Source organism: Marmota marmota, unplaced genomic scaffold (genome assembly GCF_001458135.2).
Source record: "Marmota marmota marmota unplaced genomic scaffold, marMar, whole genome shotgun sequence".
Taxonomy (NCBI): domain Eukaryota; kingdom Metazoa; phylum Chordata; class Mammalia; order Rodentia; family Sciuridae; genus Marmota; species Marmota marmota.
The window spans coordinates 7,295,970-7,313,827 of NW_025999982.1; the positions used below are offsets into that span (position 1 = coordinate 7,295,970).

General features: G+C 49.3%; 1 protein-coding gene across 3 annotated transcripts in view; it reads right to left on the reverse strand.

Annotated features, from left to right (window-relative positions):
* Kif6 (kinesin family member 6) overlaps window positions 1–17,858 on the reverse strand; it is a 394,766-nt gene that overhangs the window by 40,655 nt on the left and 336,253 nt on the right. For all 3 annotated transcript variants that reach the window (XM_048805240.1, XM_048805239.1, XM_048805241.1), the window contains one exon: window positions 5,583–5,633. In XM_048805240.1, the coding sequence (XP_048661197.1) occupies window positions 5,583–5,633 (51 nt within the window). The remainder of the gene's footprint in view (window positions 1–5,582; window positions 5,634–17,858) is intronic.

Consider the following 17,858-nt stretch of genomic DNA (forward strand, 5'->3'; position numbering starts at 1 on the left):
TTTTCAGGAGCTGGGTCGAGAGCCAAGAGCAGAGCAGGGTGCTGCCTTCCATCCCGCTACCTGTGCTGGCAAGTCTGGGAGCCCCACAGGGCAGTGGCAGCCCCCCAGGACAAAATGATTGTTCGGCCGCTTACCCCAAGGGGCCGGGCCAGGCCCTGATGGAGTGTGAGCAGTGCAGGCCTCCTGGCAGTCTCAGATCCCACGGGTGAGTGCCCAGTAGGTCAGTTAGGTGGCCCAGGAGACTGAGGGTCCCCTGGGTGTGAGCCGGAAGTGCGCTCCAGTGGGAAGAACCTGCCCAGGCTGAGGGCAGGTCCAGGCCGTGGTGTAGGTCTGGGGCAGCAGGACTGCTCACTCTCGCTGAGGGACTCACGTGTGTTGTGGCCTCTGTTCTCCTAAATGGCCTCCTTGACCAGGACTTCCTCCTTCAAATGTTCAGTGGCTCAGCTGCTGTGAGTGGAATGTCAGATTCCAGGCTCTCAGCAAGATCCCTTCCCTCCACTGTGACCCTTCACCTGCCTCAGGTCCTTCCCTAACACACACACACACACACACACACACACACACCCGCCACACACACACCACACATGCCAACACATATATACACAAACACCTCAACACCCCCCCACATATGTGCCACACACCCAAGTACATATTACATGCACATGGCACACAAAGAGATGTGCATTATACCTATACCCCCCACACCACATACCTCCCACCAGCCCACCTCCCCAACCCTCAACCACTCCACACTCTTCTCTGGGGTTCTGAACCTTGTCCATCTCTGAGACTCAGCCCAGGCCCAAAGTGTTGGTGACAAGCCCCAGGGGCCATTCCTTGTGGTCCATTCCAAAATTGATGGCTGGTCCCTCTCACCTGACACATTTCAAATGCTGCTTGGGAGTGTGATGTGTCTTTAAAATCTTCACCATAGGCATTTGTTAGAGTTTTGATTGTGAACTGAACAAGATGCAGTCTCTGATAACTATTGCTCAGAGAGAGATTTAAAGAGAAAGGCCACAGCCCACATTCCTGGCGCTGGATTCTTCCAGTTTCATTCCTGCTATGTGTGACCATCAGAAAGCAGAGTACCTGGGTCATATTATCTCGGCTGCTCGCATAAACGTTCTCCGTGAGTTATGCTTTAATGTCAGGCCTCTAGCTTTTATCGAGGGTCGATATGAGAATCATCTGGTCGAACAACATTTTGGTAGCTTTTGTAAAACTGCAGCTGAAGACATCGTTCACTGTATCACTCAGTGTCCTTTACACAAGGATCCACACGATAAATTCTGGCTTGTGTTTAGTTCCAGGAAGAAATTCTATTTCTGCAGATAAATTAGTCAGTATGCTTCCTCCTGTCAGAAAATGAAAGCTATGTAACTCTGGGTGCTTCTCTTCTTGCTTAGCGGCTAGACGAGGGAGAGGCAAATTTATTGCCTGTGTGTGTAATTTGCTCAGCTGTGGGGTCCAAAAGCACTTACTCCTTCTACTTCTTTTAAATGGACTTATTTTATTTTATGTTCAAATGTCTCATTGTACTTTTGCGAGATGTGTGAGTCTGGAAGCCATCTGGGGAAGCATTCATTTGCCCATTGATTTGACCAATTTATTGCTCGTTTTGGCTGCTGGGGATACAAAGATGAATTCGGCTGCACCCAGTTTTTAAGAAGCTCACATTTTAGTGTTCAGAAAAGCTATGGAAATAAATAATTGCAAAACAAGCTGGTGCACTAAGAGATGTTTGAGGCCGGGGGGAAAAGCAGCCGTGGGAGGCGGGGTCAGAGAAGGCTTCACGGAGGGGTCAAGGCCAAACTGGTTTTGCTGTGCCAGTGGGAAGAAGACAGTGAATGGAAGAATACATGTTTCTGAATCTGAAATTTGAAAAGGGAGCTCTTATATCTATCTGTCTCTCTCTCTTTATTGTATCTATCTATCTATCTATTGTATATGTACCCTCACTTTGGTTAGGTTGGAAATTCTAGGAGGGCCCCACTGGCTCTGTGCCCCTCTGTGGGCTCCAGTATGCTGGGCAAGGTGCCCAGAGCAGGTGCAGTGTGGTAGCTGGACAGAGACTCAGAACCAGGCTGCTTGGCTTTGTATACTGAGCTGAGCAGAGTTAGGCAGGTTTGCTTAACTCCTCTGGGCCTTAGCTGTGAAGTGGAGATAATAATGATGTCTACCTCATGGGGATGTTATGAACATTAAAGAAAATACACTTTATACACATGCCCAGCTCATGGTAAAATACTCAAGAACGCAGCTGCATTATTAACAATCCTTTATCGTTTAGGGTAGCTGGGACGACCGAGTGGCACGCACACGCTGGAGTTCAGCAAAGCCCTCTAGACTGTCCTTTACGAGTGATGCCTGCATTAAAACACCGTTATTTTATTGTCTCCTGAAGGAGTCTGTGGGAGCCAGTCTCTCCAAGTCCTCAGTCACTTTGTTTGTGGACGATGCCCTTAGAACTGGTCACTGATCTTACTCTTCAATCCCCAGCTCTAGCTCTCAGACCTAGGGAGCCTACAGGGCCGGAGCTTCTCCTGCCTTATTTCTATCTTCATTCATTGGCCTGTCCACTGCTTTTCAAAAAGACTGGGGTTGGTAGATGTTTATAATTCCTGATGTTCCTCAGGCAGGTGGTAAACAGAAAGCCATGGTCTGGACTTTCAGCCAGAAAAGGAGTAGAAATCCTTATAAAACCATGTGTGTGTGTGTGTGTGTGTGCACACACACACACACACAACTGGCCTTGAGAGGGGTACTTGTCTGTTTGCCAGTGGTGTGGTGGTGTTAAATAGCTGCTCCTCCCCCCCAAAAAATTGCCTGGTTTGCTGGGCACCGCAGCACATGCCTGTGATCCCAGCATCTCAGGAGGCCGAGGCAGGAGGATCGCCAAGTTCAAAGCCAGCCTCAGCAAAAGCGAGGTGCTAAGCAACTCAGTAAGACCCTATTCCTAAATAAAATACAAAATAGGGCTGGGGATGTGGCTCTGTGGTCAAGTTCCCCTGAATTCAATCCCCAGTACCCCTTACCCCCACAAAAGGCTGGGTTTTATAACAATTTATCGCCAATTTCTTTGGTGTACATTCTCCACCATGTCTGATTTCAAACTACCAGTGTGACATCACTAAAGTAGACTTGAGAAGATGTGCCCAGCAGCATACAATCATCTAGTCTCTTCACTATACAGTACAGTGGATGCAGGTAATTTAAATGTTATAAATTAATTAACAAATCTTGAAGATTACTTTTGTTTAAAAATAAAATTCATTAAATTCTAAGCATACAGAATTTGATTTTCAGTATCAACCATGTTTAAAACGCCTCTCCAAGTTCCTGAAACGTTAACACCTGGGTCTAAGGTATGAGATGAGCAGATGAGCTAACTGCCCCTGGCCCAGGGTTTGGTGACCCATCACCCAATCGCCACCTCTTGCGGACGGAGCCTCCCGCAGCACCACTAGGTCTTTGTTCCTTTGGGGTTCGCCATTGCCTTTGTACCTATTTCCTTGGGCGCGCATCTGCTTTTACATAAAGACATATTCCTATGCAAAATATATGGGAAAACCTCATTTGCTCAGGTTTATTTATTTCCCCCAAACCAACCACACCTACATGGATACTTAGGAGCAGGCAGGTGGGGAGAAAAAAAGAGAGAATAACAGGGGCATATTTAAAACCGAGGGAGAGGGAAACTGAAGAGACAGACAAGGAAATCGAGCCAAAAGGACAGAAAAGAGCAGGACAAAGGAGCGGATGGGGTACGTCGCATCCGGTCCCTTTGCATCTGAAGCCCACGTGCGAGGGAGCTGCAGGGGCGCTGTCCCTGCCGTCGCCCAGGCCTGCGGCAGGGTCAGTCTGGAAGCCCTGTAAGCAATCTGCGGTGTCCAGCGTTTGCTCCACCAGAGGAGCTCCGCTGCTCGTGCGTGGTCAGCTGGGACACATGCGCACTGGCGGCCCAGACTCGCCCCAGACAGGCTCCCTAGGAGCCTGGACGGCGACCTGGCTCTTGGTCTCACAATGGCAGCTGCGGGATGTGAACACTTCTTCTCTAATTGGGATAGTGTGCTTTTAAAACAAATAGGCATTTCCAAAGCTCTTAATTAAACCTCCAGCCAGGCTGCTTTCTGTTTGAAGTTTGCTGATTGCTTCAGGCAGAGCTGGGCCCCGCTGACCCTGTCACCTGCCACAGTTGAGAAGTCTCCAGGGACATGAGCGGGGAACAAGGGCCTGTGGTTGCAACTGAGAACATGCTGCGGTGTTCCAAAGGCCTGGGAGTGTCTGTCCCAGCTGGACGGGTCAGGTCAGGGAGGGCCTGGGCTGGGGAGCAGAGAGGACAGAATAGCTCTTGCCCTGAAAGTCACAGGAATGGCTTGCCAGGCCCCTGGAGCGAGTGGCATTTTTCACATCATTATATCTCACAAGCCAGGGTCATGAAGGCTAGAGGACAGGCCGGAGTTTTGAGGGCCCGATGGCAGCTCTAGGGGCAGACTCCACATCCAGGGGCCTGCCCAGGGTGAGCAGAGGCAGGGCTTGGAGCCCAGAGGGTCCACTTGACAACTCTTCCAACAGAGGTCATTGAGCCTGCCTGGGACCAGCTCAACCAGCTATTAACCCGGGACAGCTGGCGAAGGCACTGAGCAGAGAGTCAGTCCTGAGGTGCAAGCCCCTGGCCGCCGGGGGCAGGTCGTCTGAGCCCTCAGAGCCAGGGTCAGCCGTGGGAGCATGGAGCGCCAACCAGTGTGGCTTGGGCTTGCTGCTCCTGTCTCTGGTGTAGTCAGTTGTGATTCCACATTATCATTATTAGTATTTCTGAAAGGCAGTGACCCAATCTCCCCCAGAGTCCAAGTTACTAGGGTCCACTGGGCCAGTACTCATACATTCAGGACTCTGTCCCGTTTCCCTTCTGTCGGCCCTGGGCACTAGATTTCTCTAGTTGCAGGTCATTGCAGGGTCCAGGCCACCTCCAGGGGATACAGAGGCTGGGCCCCGGCTAGCTGGGGAGGGCAGGACCCCTGCTCTACCTGCACGGTCCATGGGTGACTTCCTTGGGTCACATATCAAAAGGAGGCGCTTTCTACAGATGCTCACTGGTGAGAGGGTGTGAAGGGCCTCTTGGAATGTGACCGTATGGGTTTAATGTCTGCACGTCAGTGTGCTGAGGTCCCAATCATTGGAACTCACTGGACACCGGACCCCGGGGTGGGGATGGCAGAATCTCCTCCACCTGGCAAATGCACCTCTCTTTCTGGACTTGAGAGGATGGAAGGGGACAGTGCACACCAGGCCACTGCAGACGGGCCACTGTTTCATTATTCATTGTCACCGATGGGGTTGGTTAGAAGTGGCTCTAGAAAGCTCAGAGAGGGACACGGATGTAGCGCGTGGACACAGGGGATGTGGGTGGAAGGGGCCGCAGCATGAGGGCGGCTGGAAGGTAGGGGGAGGAGAGCAGGGGTGGGAGTGAGGGCCACCCGGGAGCCACGCCCACCACAACCCTGGCTTCCCTCACCTCCAGGGCTCTGCTCCGTCTCCACCCCTCACCTCCCTTCCCGCGGCCTTTGCTCTGTACTCACCTAGAGCCACCTGCTGTATGTGCCGCCGGGTGATCTCCTCCTTCAGGTGACCTGTCAAAGACAGAGTGAGTCACTAACGGGTCTCCAGTGGGCTGCAGGAAGACCTCGCCTCAGGAGCATGTGGCCAGCTAAGCGGGGAATGAAAGGTACAGATTAAAGGAGACGGAAGTAGGCACACCTTCCAAGGAGAGCCCCAACCCCCATTCATGTCCTGGGTTGTGCTGAAAGAGGATGCTGCCAGGGCAGGCGCTGGCTTGTCAACACCAATACATTCCTCACTCTTGGACTCAATCACAGGGCTCATTTGTCATCTGTCACTCATAACCTTTGCTAGGACCCTACTCTCTTAAATAGTTCTTTTTGTCTGTTATTAATGAAGGGGGAGGCAGGATTTGGTCTTTCAATAATTTATCCACTTGTTTCTTTAAGTGATATGAAACTATATCAAATTTTAAAAAAGAGTAGTTTTAGTTGACAATGATCTTAGCAGTTGATTAGTAGGTACAAAGTCACATAATTTTAGGTTGCATCAATACAGCTATAGCGGCTTGAACAAGGGAGGTGATATTCCATTGTATTCTGCAGTCTTGAGATCACAATTGGTATTTGTTCTGGGAGCTTCCTTCACAAGAAGAATCAAAGGATGGGTGACTAGGATGGTTGAGAGATCTGAAATTATGCCATTTGAGAAACATTTGAGGTGACCTGAGATATATGGAGGGAGAAGAAAGGTTAGAGGGAGAGGAGGTAGAGAGATAATGGCTGTCTTTGGATAATTGTATGCTGTCATATGGATGAAGGAACAGATTTATTTTGTCTTCCTCCTGAGGGCAGAAGTCAAATCAAACAAAGGCAGACTTTGGGGCTCAAACAGAAGGCAGAGAGCTCACAATGAGCACTGTTTCAAAATGGATTAAGTTGTCTCAAGTGGATTAAGTCTCCTGGCACCGCAGCGAGCTCCTTCTGGAAAGTGCTGGCGCAGAAGCTGGGTGATCATCGGAAGGGATGTCCTGCCCCGGGGAGGAGCGGAGCGTGCTGGCCACTAGGCTGCCTTTGTCCCACCCTCCCCTGATTTCAGGTTGAGGGTGGCTGACAGCACCCTGACCTGCTTGTGTCTGGGGTGCAGCCTGCTTGTTAGGATGTCAGTGCTGTCTGCATCACACGGCCCACGTGGAGGGTGATGAGCCCCTGGGGATTCCGGGGAGCAGGATTCCACTGCTCCCTTGTCTGATATATTTCTTTCCTCAGGTGAAGTACATCATTCAGCTCTGAGGCTGCAGCTGGACCAAGGAGCTAAACCATGAGCAGACAGGGGAGGGGTCACGGGAGACCTGTCACTCACACAGTGCCAGGACACTGCCAGGACAGTATGATGGGAGGGAAGGCAGAGGTCACACCTCCTAACTTCCCAGCTGATTCAGGAATCCTCTGCAGAATGAGGTGGCCTCTCCCTTGCGTGTGGGTCCAGCCCGTCCCACTGAGGAAGGCGTCCAGGAGGGCTCAGTCCTGCCGAGTGTCACCTGTTTGCCTGTGACTTTCAGTTATTGGGCTGCTCAGTCCTCTGCACCAGCACAGAAAGGACGGTCCCTCACTGGCAGGGACAGCCCTTCACCCAGCTCAGGACACCACGCTTTCTGTGCTTAGTTTGCTTTGGTTTCTTTCACTGGGGTGGTGATGAGGGGTGACCGGGCCTGTGCATGCTGGGCAAGACCTCTACTACCCACGACACCCCACTTCCTCCCTGCTGAGCATTCCCAGTCCCCTGGGGGGCCCTCAGAGGCCACTGCCTCAGCACATCGCCATGGGTGAGGGCTTGGGTCCCTGCATGTCTGCCCCTTGCCTTCCATGTGTCCCCACTGGGGAGGAAACTGCAGGAGAGGAATCCTGAGCAATGACTGCCCCCTAATTCTAGGTGGGGAAGGGCAGGGGCTTCAGGGGTGCTTGAGGGGAGCTGGGGAGGGGAGACCTGGCTCGGTGGAGAATACTGGTGAGCCTGAGGTCACCAGGAGAATGACCTGACACTGGGCCAGCCACAGCCACAGTTGGGATCTCCCTGCACTCTGTGTGATGTGGCCTTTACTCTCCCTGTCAGTGGAGTGAAGCAGCGGGGGAGCACAAGGATGGTGCTGGCTGAGGCTCCCGTCAGTGGCTGGGCTCTCAGGAAGCCTGGTGAGTGCGTACTCCCAGTGCAAGGAGATGCAACCGCGGCAAATGCAACACACCCCGAGAGACCTCCGGGTTCAGCGCGGGGCACGGAGCTGCTCTCTTCTCCACCGCGTGCACAGCTCAGGCCTCCTCAACCCCTGCTTGTGCCTGGATGTCTGGTACAGGCACCTCACCCTTGGCCTCTCCCACGCCTGGGAACTGCCCACTGGGCCAGCCAGGGAGTGACTTGCTCCTTTAACATGCATGTTGGGCTCCTTCTGCCCTGGAAAGCTGCCTCCAACGGTGGGCCTCCAACCTCAGCCTTGCCCACAGTAGGTGTTCAACCTCGCCAATCGCCACTTCCCTGCTCCTGGGGAGCTCCTTCCCCCAGGCCCTGGGGAAGCTGCGTTGGGATGAGGGGGTCGAGGGTTCTCCACAGCCCCTGGCTCAGTCATGTACCTAAGGGGGGATTTTAACCAGGACTGAGAGCTCTAGAAAGTCCTCAAACTTAAATACTTATTCTTAGAATCAGGAGGCACCCCTAGGGGCCAAAGCTGGGTCTTTATGATGTCGCATGTTGCTGAACGCAGCTCTGAACCCGCAGCCACACTCAGCTTTGGTGAATGGACTCACATTTACCCCTCTGCCCCCATGGCAATTTTTTGGAGATCTCCCCAAACAAGCTTCCCAAAATAGCCATATGGCTGATGTCTAATTGCATTTTCCAGCAGAGCCATCCATCAAGTGAAGATAGCAGTGTCTGTAATCTGCTGGATCTTGCAGCTCCACGGGTTTTGGCAAAAGCAGGGGTTGAGGGGGATTGCAGAATCCACTGAGCATGCAGCTTGCTGTCATTACCACCGTGATAAATTTGCTGGTTTTGGCCTGGGTTCCTGGACACATCCCCATCCAGAGGTATGGAAAAGAGATGAAACGGAAACAGAACTCCCAGCCCGAGGCAGGAGACAGTCTAGGAGGGAAGCAGGGAACCCAAATCAGGGTCAAACCCAAAGGGGGAGGGCAGGGCAGGAAAGCGCACAGAGGAGAATGTTGGTAGTTAGCAACTTAAACACTACCTACTGGAAACACCTTCTCTCCCTTTCTGTTCGTTAATTGCTGGAGTGGGTGGCAGCCAGGGCGGAAAGGTACTCTGTGCCTGCAACCATTCATAGGAAGTGTTTGGCCCTGAAAGCAGCCACACACAGGGCCTGTTCTCTGTTACAAACTCTGTACAAAATCTGCACAACTGATTTTGAACATGGATAATTGGTTTTTTTGGTTACAACAATTTTCCTTAATGCTTCACACTTTGTTTTGCATGCATATTAGTTTGAGATCATTCATGGAATGAAAGCTGCTTGGCCAGGCCAGAGGACAGCAAGCCATTTATGACCCCTGACAGAGCTGTTGCAGGCTGCTTCTGAGATGTCTGTGACGCTGTGCCTATTGAGGATGCTCATGTTGCTATCAAGCAATAAACATTTATTAGTCATCTACTATATGTTAAGCACTATGTTCTAAGTATTGTGGAATATACAAATTAAGAGAAAAGTCGATCCTAGCCAAAGAAAAGTAGCAAATAGGCGACTTGTATGCTCTTGCTTTTAAACTCTGGACCCATGGCTGATCTTGCTTCCTGTCATGGTTGCTATATTAGGTTGTTGTGTTATTATAATAAAACACCTGAGGCAAGCTAACTTAACAGGAGGTTTATTTAGCTCACGGTTTTGGAGGATGAAGTACAAACAGCACGGTTCATGTTCTTGTAAGGGCCCCCACTCAGCTGTGTCACCTCAAGGCAATGATGGGAGGAAGAGATCATATCACCAAAGAGGAAGCCAGAGTCCCACAGTCCCTTGAAGGGCATGCCCCCAGTGACCTAAGGCCCTCCCAACAGGCCTCACCTCTTGTGGGTCCCACTTTCTAACATTGCCACGTTGAAGACCAAGTTTCCAACACGTGAACTTTCAGAGGCACATGTACACCACGCCCAGACCATAGCAATTGGTTTGTTTTTCTGCTGAGTCTGAGCTTGGCTCTTCAATGCAGCATACCGCACAGCTAGAACCAATCACTTGGAGTTGGACTTGGGATGAAGCAAACTCCTTTGCCCTTTTGGTTATATCAGAAAGTAATTGCACATTTGGAGGCAGCCAGAGTTGCGTTCAGATCCTAACTCGCTACTTCTTAGTATCTCAAAGCCTCAATTTAATCATTTGAAAAATGAGAATGATAACATAACTGCAATAATACCTGCTTTTAAGAGTAAGGGACAATACACTGGTATATGTATAATACTCCGTGCTAGTCTTAGGTTTGAGACCCTTTCAGGTGGATTGAAAGGATACCACATTTCTAAGGTTGCTTAATTACGAGAGCAGCCACAGAGGCGCATTTTCAGGAGGGAAGGGTGGCTTAGGAAAGGCAGATATCAGAAGTGAGATTCAGAGCAGGGGTGCTGAGAAAGGTGCTCAGCCAGAGCTAACTGCTGGGACAAGGTGCAGAGAAGGTCAGCCGTGCACTAGCTTGGGACAGGCGCTGGAGGGAAGGCTGCGAGGGGGAGCAGAGCTGGGGCAGGTAGTTCCTACTCTGGGGTCCTGGGTGATTACTGGGAACTCTGGGCCCATGACACCTCGTTTTCTATTCAACTATACAACTGTAGTATCCCAGTAAGCTCAAGTTAAAATCAACATCAGTAGTTAGGACTGGGGTGTGCAGAGAACACCCAGACCTCCTGCCTGAGAGGCCTCTTTGAAATGGGAGGTCTAGTTAGAGGTTCTGAATGCTGAGTGTTGATTTCAGGGATGACTTAGAAAAACCAGTTTTTTTTTTTTTGTACTAACACAGAGGATCTGTGATAACCAAAATGTTAGATCCCAAAAGGATGTTTGTAGGGCTGTTTGTAAAAATAATGGGCCTGGAATAAATTAAGTGTGTAATCCTTAGATGGATTTCCAACTAACACGAGTATAAATCCTTTGAAGGCTTAAAACCAGACAATTCATCTCCTCCTTGCTAATATATATTTCATCAGGCTTTATTCAAACGTGTTGGTCTAATTTGAAAATCTGTTGAGGCAGGAACCACCTCTTCCCACTTTATTTTATGATGGATAAAATAAAAAAGAGAGTATCAAGAAGGACATAGCTGGCTTAGATTACAAGACATATTTCTGAAGTCTGGAAGCAGACAGAAACACAGAAGAGTGAGCGGAGCCAAGCCTTGAGCTCGCAGGGCTTCGTGGTTCCAGAAGCAGGAAGGTAACCCAGAGTGCACGGTGCAAAACCCGGGTGAGAGCCAGGCGCTGCTGAGCTGGGGGCCGGGGACTCCCCCGCCAACCTGGGAGTGAAGGGGCTGAGGCAAGAACAAGCTCCAGACGCTCCCCGGGCTCTGGTTCCCATCGCCCTGTCTGCCCAAGGCGGCCGAAAGGCACAAACCCAGCCTCTCTTGGTTGCTAAGCCAAGCTGCTCGGTCAGTCCCTGACAGGACCTGCCACACCCCCAGTGCTGCCGTGGAGTAGGAACTGTTAGAGCTGGTTCTAGACCAGGGGCCTAGAGGGTCTGTCAGGCAGCGAGGACTGAGAGCAGAGAGAAAGAAAGGAAGAGAAATAAATAAGATGGGTTTCAGTACAAATGGGCCTGCTCTCCAAAATGACAAAATATAGGAATAAAAGATAATGCTAAAAAAAGATAGTAAAGTCAGTGTTTGGAATGTGAATGAGTTACAAATGGATGTCATTTTCTGGATAGGTAGATAAAGACATTTATTGATGTTGAAACACAGAAGGCTGAGTTAATCTTACTCTTCAGCTCAGGGTACACCTTCCTAATCAGTCTGTATAGAACTTATATATGCATAAAACTATATCTACAAAATGCACACCACATAGGCATGCGTGTGCACACACAGAGACACATGATACACATGTGTATAGATACATGAGCATGTGTGGTATGTGTATATCTATGTATATACATGCACACACATATCTGAGCACACATGTATATTGTATGCATGTGTATGTGTGTGTATTTATTTTTATCCCCAAGCCTCACGTCCTGTGCCCTCTTCTCATTCTCCTCTTCTTCTGACAGGATACTATACTAATAGATTTGACGCATACCCGTTTCTTGTATGTGTCCTTACAGTTTGTGTCGAGGCTTTCTGGGTATTTTTTAATCTATGAAAGTAATATTGTGTTACGGATCTCATTCTGTTTCTTACTGATTGGTCGGTACTATGTTTTTGACATTCACCCATTTTCTGTATGTCACCTGGCTCCCCATTTCTCGCTGCCACATACACGCCCCACAGTATACGCCTCCACGTTCTACTTCCACTCCTGGGAGCTGAACAGCTGGGTGGTTTCCCGCCGGCCTCGCTCACACAGACGGCGCTAGGATGACCTGGAACACGTATCCTACAAGTCTGTGGGAAATCCTCCACAGGGTCTCAGCAGGTCTACACAGAGGAGCCTGCGCCAGTTGGTCCTCCCAAGACCAAGCCTTTGAGACATGTCGCGGCTCCTCAAAGAGACTAATGATGACAGATCCTTTCTTACTAAAAATAAATACAAAACCACACAACAAGGAGGTAGAAATGAAAGAAGAACAGGTGGGTAGGAAAGAGATTTCAAAGTGAAAAACTGTCATTATAATAAACAAAAACAACAAAGCAGTTAAAGGGAAGAAACCCTAGCCTGATATATTTCAGAAGAAAGGGTAAAAGGGAGGGTGCATATGATTGAGGTACATTGGATCATGTATGAAAACCTCACGAAGAATCCCATTATTTTGTACACTGTGTGCTGGTAATTAGGATAAAAGTAGTGAGCTGGGAGGCAGTCTGGACACACCCCCAGCAGAGCCCAGACAGCAAAGAGATAAAGATGGCAGGGGCAGGTAAAACCACGGGGAAGAAATGGGACGCCACTGTGTCTAACAGGAGTTTGAGAAAGGACTGGAGGTGGCAGAAAATGGACAACCATAGAAGACAGAGCCACTGAGATTTTTCCAGAATTAGAGAAAAACACAAACCTTTGGGTTGAACGTGTGCTGAGTATTGAGCAGAATAAACAAAAGTAAGCCCACCCCTGAATACATCACAGCAAGCCACAGAACCACAGCCGGCAGCTCCCGGGGGCCTGCAGGGGGACAACTCACGAGACAGCCTACTCCTCAGTGACATCAACAGGCGTGAGGGACAAAGGAGGGACATAGCCGTCAATGTGCATCTTGTTTGGAGTCGACCATCACTCATGGATGAGGGCACCGTGAGGACAGCCACAGGGGACCAACAGCCTTGACCTCCCACAGGCCCTTTCTCTCTGAGGGACTCAACCACAGGACAGCCAGCCACAAAGTCACGGCCTCTGCAGCCAGGCTCCCTGGCTGGCACGTCAGCCTCACCACCTACTGTGCCACCAAGTCACTGAATGTCAGTGTCTCAGTTTCCTCATCTGAACAACGAGGGTAAAAGATCTGCTGTGTGAGGACTGCATTAGGTCAGATTAAAAGAGTGCCTGGCGCAGGGCAAGAAGTAGGTGTCCAAGTTGGTAGGGCCAGCAGGAAGGGAGCCCCGCGGAGAAAGGCAGGGGAGGGGGACATGAGGGGAGCAGGAATGTGAAGGTGGTATGTCAGTAAATACATTCAACTCTTGACCATGAGAAAGTGTGCGCTCGTGCCTGTGTGTGTGTGTGTGTGTGAGACTGTGAGTGTGTGTGAGTGTGTGTGAGCGTGTGTGTGTGAAACTAAGCAATAATAACAAGGTGGCAATAAACTGACGGGATGTTCCATGGGGAGTTACACAAGCTAGGACCTTGGATGTGGCTGGGAGAAGGATGGGTTTGGAATCACTGCAGACATTGTCCTGCTTACTTTTTAATTCCAGAAGAGTAAAAATATGTACCGCAGCAGCCAAATCAACAGAAGACCAGGAGAAGGCAGGGGTAGTGCTGCAGGAGGGGGTGCCAGGCTCTAACAGATGGCAGGAAAGAGAAGAAAGGAAGCAAAGAAACGAGTGGGGGTTGTGAATAATCCTGTGCTTAGTCCAACAAACAACAGCCAGAACTTTATCTGGTGCATGTGTGATTCTGGGTGTGCCCGCGTGCACGCTCTTGTGCACAGAGGTCATGTGAGGGGGTATCCACCAGGATGTGAGAGAAGCTGCCGAGAGTGGAGGGGGGGCAGAGGGTGGATGGTAGGAGAGCTGGAAGCCAGGCAAGATAAGAAAAGGAAACTGCACTTTATTCCGCAGGTATGGTTTATGGCGTAAGTAAAGGTGTATTTGTACATATTTATACAAAGAAATTAAAATTAGAAAACCCTCTGCCATGCCCTCCCGAGGAGGAAATTGTGATGACCCTACAGCACACTGAGATTGTGCCTGGGCATCTGTCATGCATGCGATGGCATGTGTCACGTGTGCTGTCTGGCAGGACCCATGACTCAAGTGTCAGTGACAGGGACTGGGCCGTGGAGGAGTGCTCAGCCTCAGAGCCCGTGTCAGGGTGTTATTCACCAGAAGCCTGACTGAGACTGGGAGAGAGGAGAGGAGGGGGGAGAGGGAGTGGGACAGCAGCAGAATTCAGGGACTTCGCCAGCCTGGGGGTGGGAAGGCTTCTGGGGAGCAGTAGCCCTTCTGGGGTCAAAAAGACAAGTCCTTCCCTGATTCCCACAAGAGGAAGGTCCAGGGATGAAACACAGAGGGGAGACCAGGAAGTGGTCTAAACGCTCCACAAATTTTTAATTAATTAATTAATTTTTTTGGAGACAGGGTCTTACTATATTATATTGCCCAGGCTGATCTTGAACTTGTGGGCTAAAGTGATCTTCCTGCCTCAGCCTCCAGAGTAGCTGGGACGACAGGTGTGTGCCACCACCCCCAACTTGGGTAAATAAATGTTTTTCTGTCTTCTCATTCCTAAATGACATTTCAATTCTCTAGAATTCCAGATTCTTCTTTCATTCAATATGCTAATTTTTTACATTTGGTGACATAATTAGAGAGAGAGAGGAGAAGAAAAAAGCAGCTCACTCCAAAACTATTATCAATAATTTCAAGGAAAAATACCATTGGAACTTGCCGATTTTCTTCCAGGGGAATTTTCCAAGATCCTTGTCGCTTAGCCCTGTCAGAGGGAGGAGGACGTGCCCAGTAATTGATGAGATCTTCGGCTTGGGATGAAAACACCAGACAGCAGTCTGGGCTTTCAAGACAGCTCCTTTATTATCATCAGGAAAGGACAGGATGATCACATTTTGAGGAATGCTCTCATTTATAAAAAACGACCAAATTATACCATGTCTGGGCGACCCAGTTTCTTTTCCTATGGGATATTGACTTGGCTATCCAAGTAATCATAATAATCATACGAGATTAGCACATTCTGTCGGAGCTTAGGCATTTGGCTATTGTATACGCTTAATTAAGCTAAGGAGCTTATTGATATCACTATTCCAGCATGTGATAATATTCCATAAACATATTCAGAGAATTAAGTAAATAAGCACATTTGTTAAAGGCTCAAACAAATACGGAGATCCAACTAGGTAAGCAGAAGGAACATTTTTAGCTCAGCAACCAGCATGAATTTTTAAATATGAAACATCTCAGGGAGTTCAGGTCTGGTGAGTGCGTTGGCATCCATTCAAAAGATGTTACTTTAGATGCTTGGAGGGTCTTATCTTAGCAAGGGCAGGATAGAGCTGGCTTCAAAGGCCTTCCCTGGCTGAGTAGCTGTAGATCATAATCGTTCCCCGTGTTGGAAGGTGAGATTCTGGTTGCTGGGACGTTGCATGGGTTGAGGGGCAGAGACGGGGCAGCAGTGGCCTATGATTTCCATCTGTGCAGGGGATATCCTCCGGAGTGCATAGGAGCATTTGGGGTTCCTCTACTCCAGCCTGGGCAGGACAGGTATATTTATCCGTTCCCAACATCCCCTACTTGCAGTGGAGGCTGGTTTGTAGAGGTCCCTCACTAACTGCAGAGGTCGAGGGCAGGATTCACTTAAGGGGCATAAAATCAACCCTAAGCATTAAGATCTTTGATTTTGCAATGAATATAGTTTTAAAAACTTGGATTAAAACATGAGAACAGGCAATTTTGCATTGCTCTTTATGATAAATAATAAACTCAGTCCAAGAAAACTCAATTCTCTTACTTAATTTTAAATCAGCTAGTGCTTAAGGGCAAAAAAAAAAAAAGTCATTGGGAAGAAACATGCCCCAGTTAAGGCTTAGTGCTGGTCCAACTTCCAGCTGGCCTGCAAAATGATTGCTTTACTCAGAACTGGGTGCTCATCCTGTGAGAATTATTCTCCATGTGAACAGACTGGTGGTCAGGAGGAACATGTCAATGAGTTCAGAAGTATAAGATGAAATTGAATGGAAATGAATTCAGCTTTTCAGGTTCAAAAGCGAGTTTTTCATGGGCTGCATGTACACACTGCTTCTTTTTGGTATAATGGGCCAGGTCCTCGGTCTAATCTGTGAAGGTCCCTGTGCTCTGTCTCTGCAGACAGTACTGTGGGGTTGAGGAATTTGGTTGGGATTTATTAGTGCAACCCAGGAAAACCACTCAAGGGAACCAAAGGGGGTTGGGCCCAAAGACAGGAGCTAGCAGGAATGCTGGGAAATCATGGTGGTGCCGAGAAGCCAGAGAAGGGTGACTGACCCTCAGAGAGAGCTGAAAGGTGCTGAAGAGTCTTCAGCAGGAGGGGTGAGAAAGTGGCAGGGTAAGTGCCCAGGGAATCTGGAGCCCAGAGCAGTGGAAAGGACGTGGGCTTTGGGCACAGGTGGATTAGCATTGGTCACAGGCATTTACTACCTGTGACCTTGGGCTGCTTAATTACTTCAAGCCTATTTCTTCATTAGAACAGAGTGACAGCATCAACCTTGCCTGTTGCTGAGGAATTAGATAAAATATACCTACAGCAGCCAGGTGTGGTGGTGCACGCCTGTAATCCCGGTGGCTCGGGAGGCTGAGGCAGGAGGATCACAAGTTCAAAGCCAGCCTCAGCAATGGTGAGGCACTAAGCACTCAGTGAGACCCTGTCTCTAAAAAAAATATTAAAAAGGGCTGGGGATGGGGCTCAGTGGTTAAATGCCCCTGGGTTCAATCCCAGTACCAAAAAAAAAAAAAAAGTATCTACAGCACCCAGCACAGTGCCTGGCACACAGATGCAGAATAAGGGGGTAGCAGTGGTGGTAGTAAGAGGGGTAATCATTATAAGTGGGGTGGCTCAGATGACAGGTGGCACTGTCATTTCTTCATTAAGGACTGAAGAAATCCACTGCAATTTTTCCTAAGGCCTTGATTACCTTGAAATATGGCTCGGCACCTGCATGTCCCTTGACTCTCAGGCATAAATTCACAAGTCACCGTGGCCCAGTAGACCTCCCTGTGGTCCCTCTCTCTCCCGTGGGGAGGGGCAGTCATGTGTCCTTGCAACAGTCCAAACCAGGGCTGCACACAACAGCTGAGGCCCTCCGGCAGTCACAAGACTCCACGACAACCTTCAACAAGTTTAGTTTATATTTACTAACTTTCTGCCAGTTACCCTCAGATTCACCAGTACTTCCATTAGTAATGGGGTCTTTCATATTCTTTTATAGTCCAATATGATTGATTTCTGTAATTGGAAGTAAATGGCTTTTTAATAAGCTTGCTAGAAATGCTGGTGGTAATGGTTCTGTTGTCAGAGCCTGGGATGATTCTTACCCTCATCCTGTTATTTTCTTTCCTTTTCTTCTTCCCGAAAATAATACTAGACCTCCTTCTGTTTCCCTTGTGGCTAAACATTTTCAAAGAGGGGAGAGGTAGAGATGAATGTGCCCACCATTTTGCAGAGAGTGCTTTTCAGGAGTGACAAATTCAGAAAGAACATCGTTTTCCCTCCCTGAACTTGACTTCTGCCTACATGGATTTCCAGTACCCAGAGCCCTGTTTCATCCAGATTTCAGCCCCAGTGGATCCCAGCATTTGGGGGATGTGTGGAGAATAAGGAAACCTGGACATTAGGGCCAGCAAGGAGAGACAAAGCAGATGGCCGGCCCAGCAGGAGGCTCTAGCTGTGATGCTTTGGGAGAGAGGAGGGGAGCTGAGCAGGGCACACCCCGTCTGAGAACTGCA